The sequence below is a fragment of the Phascolarctos cinereus genome, unplaced genomic scaffold (genome assembly GCF_003287225.1).
Source record: "Phascolarctos cinereus isolate Bilbo 61053 unplaced genomic scaffold, phaCin_HiC Scaffold_2;HRSCAF=192, whole genome shotgun sequence".
Lineage (NCBI taxonomy): Eukaryota > Metazoa > Chordata > Mammalia > Diprotodontia > Phascolarctidae > Phascolarctos > Phascolarctos cinereus.
The window spans coordinates 291,136,725-291,146,876 of NW_027555625.1; the positions used below are offsets into that span (position 1 = coordinate 291,136,725).

Sequence of the window (10,152 nt, forward strand, 5' to 3'; positions counted from 1 at the left end):
GCCTCATTTCCTTGTTTTGCATATTTTCCTCTCTGCATCAGTATCACTAACAGTTTGTATTGTTACTTAGGAATGAGTACCAATTAATAAACATATTTGTCTGTATTAAGTACTGAACAGAAATGTGTTATTAAAGTAGCTTTCTCAAATTTTTAGTGGTAAATTCAAGACTTATTGATTTGTGCAACACTAAAGAAAGAATGGATGAATTTTTTTAAAAGCTTTAGAACAGCAGTTCTTGAGACTACTGGGGATAACCAAAACCCTTTCAGGAAGTCCACAAGTTTAAAATAATTTTCATAATACTGAGACATTATTTACTTAAATACTCCTCTCTTTTCTAGCTAAATATCTGTATAAGGCTGGATTTTCACATACTTCAACAAAAACATACCAAAACAGATTGATGCCCAAGCAGATAGAAGAATCCTGCTTTCTTCAATTAAGTCATATGTTAAGAGAGATTTGCATAAACATATAAAACAATGCCACTCTTCTGACTGAAGTTTTTTAATAGTTATTTTTAATTTTAAAAAATTTTATGTTAACGTGTAATGTATTTCTTATTTTGAATTAACATTTTAAAATTTTTGTCTGTTTTATTTTGTGACACAGAAGACATTGGGAGCTGTAACCTCATAAACAAAAGCTCTTTGGAGTCCTCCATAATTTTTAAGAGTATGAAGAAGTCCTGAGACTAAAATGTTTGGGAACTGCTACTTTACAGTGTTAGATTGTTAAATGCCAAATTTTACAAAATAAAAAATTTTCAAAACTTCTACAGGCCTAGCTGCTGTTTTAGTTGTTTTTGGCTATTTTAAATCTAACTGAAATCCTTTTTGAGGAGTAGTTCTTAGCTTCCCTTTGTTTAGGGACAAAGGGATGTTTCGTCTTATTAGTGACTCAGTCAAGATTCTGAATAGGTAACTTTTTGGAAATGTTAAACATAGTTATGTTTAGCTAGAGCAGTAGGAAATTGTTAACTTGATTCTTCAAAGTTATACCTAGATCTGACTTTAAGAGACACTAAGTTCTGTATTATTTCTTTAAATTGCACTGAAAAAGCATTTTGATTGTTTTGTCCCGAACCTATCTTTCAGATGTTCTCTGTGTGGATATGTATGTAGCCATCCTCCTTCTTTGAAATCCCATATGTGGAAACATGCAAGTGACCAAAATTATAACTATGAACAAGTAAATAAGGCTATCAATGATGCAATTTCACAGAGTGGCAGGTGCGTGATCTTAACTACCCTACACCCTTCCTCCTTCCTCTCATTCATCTCATATCTTTGAATTGGAAAATTCACTCCCTGCCAGTTATTTTTAATTTAAAATATATGTATTTCTTGCTTTTGTTTTTTAGGGTTCAAGGACAATCCCCCGGAAAGGTTTTATCAGACAGCACTGATGAGAAAGCTAATTCTGTTGTGGGGAGTTCAGAGAATTTGGTGTCATTTTCAGAAACAGTTAACCAGGCTTCCAGTGAAGTTATAGGTCCCAGAGAGAATAAAAAACTTAGCCCAACAAAGAATAATACCTCACAAAGTTCAGAAAAGAACCCCAAACAGGCCCCTCCCAATATGGAATACTGTGTTTTGCTCTTCTGTTGTTGTATTTGTGGTTTTGAATCTACTAGCAAGGAAAACCTTCTAGATCATATGAAGGAGCATGAAGGTGAAATTATAAACATCATTCTAAATAAGGACCACAACTCAACTCTAAGCACAAATTAGTTGGAATCATTTTCCTAGCAACAGCTCTACCTTTGTTAATGTCAACTGAGGTACTAAAGAGGAAATTACTTGTGTGATATTTGTGTAAATGGCAAGTGTGACTTTGGTGAGCTACCTATTGCAGTAAGAAAAGGAACTCTTAAATGGGCAATACTCAATAAAGAATAAATAGTCCTAGTTAGGGGGAGCAAATGGGAAAGAAACAAAGAAGTTTGTGTCTACACTGTGTTCCCCCATCTTGTGCCAAATATTTGCATTTCCAAATGCCTATTGTAGACCTGAACAAAGGAGTTAATATAAAGTATTTTCAGGAACCATTGTAGTAAAAATATCTCCTTTATTTTAGGTAGAGGTTATTTGTCCTGCTTTACAGCTGATGGCATAACAAATTTTGGGGTAGAGAGGAATTTTACCTAAAAAATCTAGGTGTGTTCAGTGTTACTGAAAAGGAGGGCAGGATCAGAAGCGAAGCAAGTGGACTTTGGGTCGAGAGTGTTTTCAGAGAATCTTAATAATTATCTTTGGAGTATGTATTTGGAATCCCATACTGAACTAAAAGGAAATAGTCATCCAGTCAAGCTTGGCATAAGAAGAATTTGACCCTATTTTTACAAACATGAAACCAGCCACCTTTATATTCAAGCGTGGTTTGCAAGTAGATATTTTAAAAGTATCTTTTCATTTATGTGTATGAGATCATTTTTAAGTGGGGATAAGGAAGAAATAATCAGGAAGTCACCAAAAAAAAAACAAATCCAGTTTTATGGAAATGGTAACTATAAAAGTACAATACTCATGTTGCCACTATCTCTGAGTGATAATCAGAGCACTGTAGTTTTCTAAGTAAAATCAGCCCCATCTCCCAAGTAAAAGCAAGCAAGCTGCCAGAGGCTTAATACAACTTTAAATAAGAAGAGTTTCATTTGTTGATCACTAAAACATTTTTCTGACAGCTATCACCATTTTTAATTGAGTGAGAAAGTATGTGATAGTTTTTCCTTGATAAGTGGTTTCTCTTTAAATTATTCAGAAGATAGAGGGAGAAATTTGATGGCTCTTAAAATGGGGGCTTTTTTTTTGGTGAAGTTAATGAATCTGATGTTTTTATATTTACCTGTGCAAAAGTAGGATAATAAGCACAAGTGCTGTATCCTGAAAAATTCAGTTTTCCCGTAAAAGTTTAAATAACAAACAGGGTTTAATAGTCTTCAACAATATTTCTTACCTAAGAAAAATCTAGAAAAGTTTAAGAGTGTTCTGTGAAAAAGCGAAATGAAGAGCAGATTTTTTTTAAAGAAAATTGCCTCGAAACCTGCCATCACATAGGTGCAATTCTCCCTTCTAGTTTTTCACAAATTATAAGTTCCGTGTAAGAAACTTTATTATAATGTATTTCAAAGAGTGATAGTAAGAACAGTGTTTCTTTTGTATTTATTATCACGTATTTATGCATAATTTCGTTACAGAAATAAGCTGTAACTACAGATCTGAAAGGCTGGTGTACACCCAGTGCACCATGTTCATGGTGCTATTTCTGCATTTATTTTCTAATATCCTCCTTATTAAAGACTGTGATGCTGGGCAACTTAGAGTTTGTCGGGGTGTTGTATATACACTTCTTACTTGAGGTAGCAGAATAAGCTCAAGTCTGCAGAATGGAATTAAATTTTTAAGGTATCCTTATAGAATAATTTGAGTTATAGCACTGTCTGATTTGTGTTTCTTACATTATAATTTGACAGTGACTTAGGTTACACATGCATAAGTGTGTTAAATAAAATTAAGATTTTGCAGCAATGTCATATAGCTCATTAATTAAAATTTTTACCCTTTTATTGAATTTAAGTCCACCTATGAGAATTTTTTTAAAACAGATTTCCAAACATTTGTATGTAATAAATATATCACTGAAACCAATGTGTATGGAATAACAAGAGAATTTTACAGTTCCATAGTCTCATCTTTTCTGAATCAAAATGCAACATAATAAATTTTGAATCAGAGTCAAATATTTTAAATGGTACCATTGTCATCACAGTGGTCAGTACTGATATTGTGGGTCAGATTTTTATTTCCAGTCATTTCTGTAAAGTTAGAGGATATGGAGCTTAGTTTTTTCAAGTGTAGAAAGAAGTAATGCTGAAAATGGTCAACCTTAAGGAATTCGTATGTTAAATATGCAATATAGCAATTCATTTTTGTGGTTCCCATTTTATATAATTGTTTGGGAGGGGGAGAAGCCCTGGTAATCCCCATCTCCCCTTTCCCCTTCTATGAAAAAATATGTGTATGTATATATATATTTTTTGCCTATTTTTGGTGCCTTCATACCAATTCCCTTGATTGTTCTTTACATTTTCCACATGGGATCATGAATTTTACAATTGTCACAGGTAATGGAAAGAAAATGAAGGCCACAAAAATAGTCATTAAACTTGTATCAAGGTCCATGGTTTGAATCCACAGTTTTACTTTCCCATTATTTTGTGATATGCCTGAGGTTACCGACTACGTCAAACCAAATAATAGAATACTTTTAAAAAATGAAAAAGTATTCTAAATATTCAAATGTCAAGGCTGTAATTTCGACAGAATTAAACATCAAAATAACAAGTGGGAAACCCCCTTTATAACAAAGGAAGAGATTAGTGATTTCATTAGTCCAAGATCTTTCTAACCACACATTTAAGATTTCCAGAATTGATCCTGAAAGCAACTTTTTTAAAAAGTTTCTTGAGTGAGACATGATAATTCTATAAACAACAGTGTTATTTTTCTGATGATCCAGAGACCCTTTTGTGTCAGCGCATCAACAACTAGAAAATTACTATACCACACTATACTCGAGCCCTACGTTTTCAGCTCTCTGGCCAGCTAATTTAATTTAGTGACCCTCACTGTAACCTTTTTTCTAAATACTTTAATCCTGTTTGAGAGAAAAAAATCATTCCAAAACCACTTAAGAGTTGTTTATACTAGTAAAGCAAAACGGTGAGTCCCTATGTTTACATTTCATCATCCTACAGTGTACTTGGATTGACAAGTAAGAGCAAACTCCTGTCTGAAGATTCATAGATTTTTCAATTTTCACAAGCACTTATTTAATCATTAATCCTTAAAAATGTACAGCAGGTGCTCAAAGTAATGTTATGTAAAATATATTTAATAGAAATTTGAGTTTAATATTCATGGAGATGGATATGTATTTTTTTAAGAAATAAGCATTGTATAACACTATGGCACTGCTTTTATAGCCAAAGCATTAAAATCTTTAGAAAACTGACATGTAAAGAATACAGTTAATTTTAACACTGTATCTTAATAAAATAGGATGATCTGCATTTTATAAAATTATCCAGCACATTAAGCTGCATGCCTTAAAGCCTAAAATTCTAGGATTGTGTTCATGATGGAACAGAACAATGAAGCAAATTCAACAATGCTTCCTTAACTACCTTCTGAAATACTGTATGATGTTAGAATAATTTATTTTGCTTTACAGGAGTTTGTCTTGTATTGACTTTAATATTGTATTTTGGTAATAAACTTTTTGTTAAAAATACTTGTCTACTGGATTATTCTACACTTGGAAATGTTGATTTGGGACCATTATTTACAAAGTTGTGAAACACTTTCTAAAGGTTAAATGGTCAGAGGCTCATCACTGTTCATTAAATTAACTATATTAAACTCTAGTAAACTGAACATATGAACTTATCTGACAAAAGGCATTTGAGCTTTCCAAAGTCAAATAATTTTAGAATTTTTCTTCCAAAAATAATTGACTTCTTACATGGCAGCCTCATTTCTATAGTGCTTTTTGACTTTGCAAAGGGGTTTTTTCATACCTGTTAGCCAAACGTAATTCTTATAATCTACTCTACCTCATCCCCATACAAGAAAAGGTCATACTCTTGCTCTCACTATCACAAGTGTACCACTTCCATGATCAAGAACTCTGAAATATCTTTATCCAGCTGGAACCTAAGCATCTGATGCCTCAATCCCAAAACTTTTCATCTTTACCATGACCTCTAGTTCATCCCTCAGTACTGTCCTAGCCCAGTAGTTGTCAAACTTTTTGGCCTCAAGACCCCTTTACTCTTAAAAAAGTATTGATCTCCTAAAGAGCTTTTGTTTTTCCAAAGTCAATACTTACTATATTTGAAATTAAAATGTCTCTGTTATAATGAAAATAGTTTTGACTTCCCAGATACCCCGAGTCTTGAGCATCCTAAGAGTCCCCAGATCATATTTTGAGAACCACTGTCCCTAGGCAAACACTCCTCTGGCTTGAATTTTCCCCCATGTAGGAATGTAAACAGTTTAACCATATTAAGTCCTTATGATTTCCCTTTCCTTTTTACTTTTGTCAAAATACCAAGTTTTCTATTCAGCTCTGCTCTTTTCATCAGGAATGCTTAAAAGTGCTCTATTTCATTGAATATTCATCTTTCCCTAAAGGATTATATTCAGTTTTGCTGGGCAGTGATTATTGGTTGTAATACTAGCTACTTTGATTCCAGAATATCATATTCCAAGCCCTCAGATCCTTTAGTGGAGAAGCTGCTAAATCTTGTGTTATCCTGACTGTGGCTACACAATATTTAAATTGTTTCTTTCTGGTTGCTTGCAATATTTTCTTCTTGACCTGGGAGAAATTTGACTATAATTTGGAATTTGACTATAATACTCTTGGGCATTTTCATTTTGGGATCTCTTTCAAGAGGTGATTGGTGGATTCTTTCAATTTCTTTTACCCTCTGGTTCTAGGATATCAGGGCAGTTTGATAATTTTTTCAAAGATGATTTCTAGGCTTTTTTTTTTAATCATGGCTTTCAGAAAGTTCAATAATTCTTAATTTCCAGGTCAGTAGATATTTCACATTTTCTCCTGTTTTGTCATTTTGTTGATTTTGTTTGATTGTTTCTTGATATTTTATTTTGGTTTTTTGTTTGTTTTACTAGTATAGTGTAGTATGTATTATTGTGTATTGTTATTATTTCTTTGTTTTATTATTTCTTGTCTCATGGAGCCATTAGCTTGCACTTGCCTGATTTCTAATTTTTTTTTATTTTCTTAATTATTTTTAGTTTTCAACATTCACTTCCACAAGATTTTGAGTTCCAAATTTTCTCCCCATCTCATCCCTCCCCCTACTCCAAGATGGCATGCATCCTGAATACCCCTTATCTGCCCTCCCTTCTATCTCTTCCCTCCTTCTTTTATCCCCTTCCCCTTCAATTTTCCTGTAGGGCAGGATAGATTTCTGTACCCCATTTCCTGTATATCTTATTTCCCACTTGCATGTGAAAATAATTTTTTTTATAACTTTTGTTTTTAAAATTTTGGATTCCAAATTTTCTCCCTTCCTCCCTCCCCACCCACCCTCATTGAGAAGGCAAGCAACTCGATACAGGTTATAGATATGTAGTCATGCAAAACACTTCCATAGTAGTCATGTGAAAAACTGTATTTCACTTCATCCTATCCTACCCCCCCCAATTTATTCTATTCTCTCTTTTGATCCTGTCCCTCCTCAGGAGTGTTTGCTTCTGATTATCCCCTCCCCCAATCTGCCCTCCCCTCTATCATCCTCCCGCTCTCTTGTCCCTCCTCCCCCCCCAATTTCTGTAGGGTAAGATAGATTTCCATACCCAATTGAGTGTGTGTGTTATTCTCTCCTTAAGCCAAATCTGATGAGGATAAGATTCACTCATTCCCTCTCACCTTCCGCCCATTTCCCCTCCACTGTAAAAGCCTTTTCTTATCTGTTTTATGTGAGATAGTTTACCCCATTCTACCTCTCCCTTTCTCCTCCCAGTATAATCCTCTCTCACCCCTTAATTTTATTTTCCAGATATCACTCCCTCATCATCAACTCACCCTGTACCCTCTATCTGTCCATCTATCTATCTATCCATCTGTGTATCTGTCTATCTATCTATACATATAATTTTTTTTCCCTCCAGCTACTCTAATATTGACAAAGGACTCATGAGTTACATGTATCATCTTTCCATGCACAATGTAAACAGTTCAACCTTAAGTCTCTTAGGATTTCTCTTTTCTGTTTACTTCTTCATGTTTCTCTTGAGTCTTGTATCAGAAAGTCGAATGTTCTATTTAGCTCTGGTCTTTTCATCAAGAATGCTTGAAAAACTCCTCTATTTCACTGAATGTCCATTTTTTCTCCTGAAGGATTATGCTCAGTTTTGCTGGGTAGGCGATTCTTGGTTGTAATCCTATCTCCTTTGCCCTCTGGAATATTATATTTCAAGCCCTGCAGCCCCTTAATGTAGAAGCTGCTAAATCTTGTGTTACCTTGATTGTGTTTCCACAATACTTGAATTGTTTCTTTCTGGCTACTTGCAGTATTTTCCCCTTGACCTGGGAACTCTGGAATTTGGCTACAATATTCCTAGGAGTTTTCCTTTGGGGATCTCTTTCAGGAGGTGATTGGTGGATTCTTTCCATTTCTATTTTGCCCTCTGGTTCTAAAATATCAGGGCAGTTTCCCTTGATAATTTCTTGAAAAATGATGTCTAGGCTCTTTTTTGATCATGGCTTTCAGATAGTCCAATAATTTTCAAATTCTCTCTCCTGGATCTATTTTCCAGGTCAGTTGTTTTTCCAATGAGATATGTCACACTGTTTTCTATTTTTTCAGTTTTTTGAATTTTTTTGCAGTGTCTTGATTTCTCATAAAGTCACTAGCTTCAGTAATCTTTTGGACTTCCTTTTCCATTTGGCCAATTTTCCTTTTTAAGGCATTCTCCTCATTGGCTTTTTGGACCTCTTTTGCTATTTGGGTTAGGTTATTTTTTAAGGTGTTGTTTTCTTCAGTATTTTTTGGGGTCTCCTTTAGCAAGCTGTTGACTTGTTTTTCATTATTTTCTTGCATCACTCTCATTTCTCTTCCCTGTTTTTCCTCTACTTCTCTTACTTGCTTCTCAAAATCCTTTTTGAGCTCTTCCATGGTCTGGGACCATATTTTTCTTGGAGACTTTGGTTGTAAGAGCTTTGACTTTGTTGTGTTCTTCTGGTTGTATGTTTTGATCTTCTTTGTTACCAAAGTAAGATTCTGTGGTCTGAGTGTTTTCCATTGTTTGCTCGTGATCCCAGCCAATTACTTGAGTTATAAACTCTTTGTTAAGGTAGGAGTCTGCTTCTAGTGAGGAGAACATACTGTCTCAAGCTTCAGGGGTTTTGTGCAGTTGTCTTCAGAGATATTTCTAGGAACCTGAAAATTTTCAGTTCTTCCAGGCTACTATGATCAAGGGTGAGGTGTTTACTCCTTTCTTGGCCTGTGCTCTGATCTATGAGTGACCACAAGCACTCTTTTCTGTCTTGGAACTGTGAGGAGGATTCTCTCTCCACAGTCACTACAAGCTCCACCAAGCCAGCGCTCCTTCTCGCCCCAGAACCACCACGCAGAACTGTGACCCAGATCCAAGCACGGGCAAAGCAGGAGAATCCTGCACAAGCAAAGAGATTCCTGCAATTCCCCTCTGATCAGCCACTCAATTCCCCTTCATTCTGTAGGCCAGAAGCTCCGGTAGCAGCTGCTGCGCCAGGGCCACACTCAGGGATGGCTGGGACCATGCTTCTCTCTCTCACCACAAACACAGACTTTTCCCACTGACCTTCTAAGTTGTTTTTGGCGTTCATGGGTTGAGAAGTCTGGAAACCTCCCCAACTGCCTGTGATTCATTCCTCTGAGGCCTCCTCCAGGTTCACTGAGGCCTGTGCACACACACCAAACAGCGTTCCTCTCCTCTCCCAGTGCGATATGCTTTTCTAATCAACCATCCAGGTTGTCTTGAGCTGGAAATTTGTTTCACTTTGTCTTTTTGTGGGTTCTGCTGCTTTAGAATTTGTTTAGAGCCATTTTTTACAGGTATTTCAAGGGGTTTGGGGGAGAGCTCAAGCAAGTCACTGCTTTTACTCCATCATTTTGGCTCCACCCCCACCTCCCCCATTCTAATTTTTAAGGAACTATTTTTTTTTAAGGAACTATTTTCTTCGGAGAGTTTTTTGTGCCTCCTTTTCCATTTGGCCAATACTTTTTAAGGAGTTTTTTTCTTTCAGTGAATTTTTGTGCTTCTTTTCCCCTGTGGCCAATTCTGCTTTAAGGATTTTTTTTTCCTTCAGTGGATTTTTGTGCCTCTCTTACCATTTATCCTTTTCTGTTTTTTTAAATGTTATTTTCTTCAGTATTTTTTGTGCCTCATTTACTGAAGTGTGGACTTTTTTCATGATTTTCTTTCATCATTTCATTTATTTTTGCAATTTTTTCCTCTACCTCCCTTATTTGATTTTTTAAATCCTTTTTGAGCCCTCCAGGAATTCTTTTTGGATCTAAGACCAATTTACCTTTTTCTTTGAGGCTTTAGATATAGCTAGTTTTGACAT

At 35.2% G+C, this 10,152-nt stretch overlaps 1 protein-coding gene across 3 annotated transcripts in view; it reads left to right on the forward strand.

The window, feature by feature from the left end:
• The window catches only part of ZNF507 (zinc finger protein 507), a 28,655-nt gene extending 23,357 nt beyond the window's left edge, over window positions 1-5,298 (forward strand). Inside the window, exons 7-8 of one of the 3 annotated variants that reach the window (XM_020985054.2) lie at window positions 1,101-1,235; window positions 1,367-5,298. In XM_020985054.2, coding sequence (XP_020840713.1) covers window positions 1,101-1,235; window positions 1,367-1,736 — 505 coding nt within the window. In that variant the 3' untranslated portion in view covers window positions 1,737-5,298. The other 2 variants (XM_020985055.2, XM_020985056.2) reach the window with 2 other exon arrangements.
• Window positions 5,299-10,152: the final 4,854 nt, after the last annotated feature.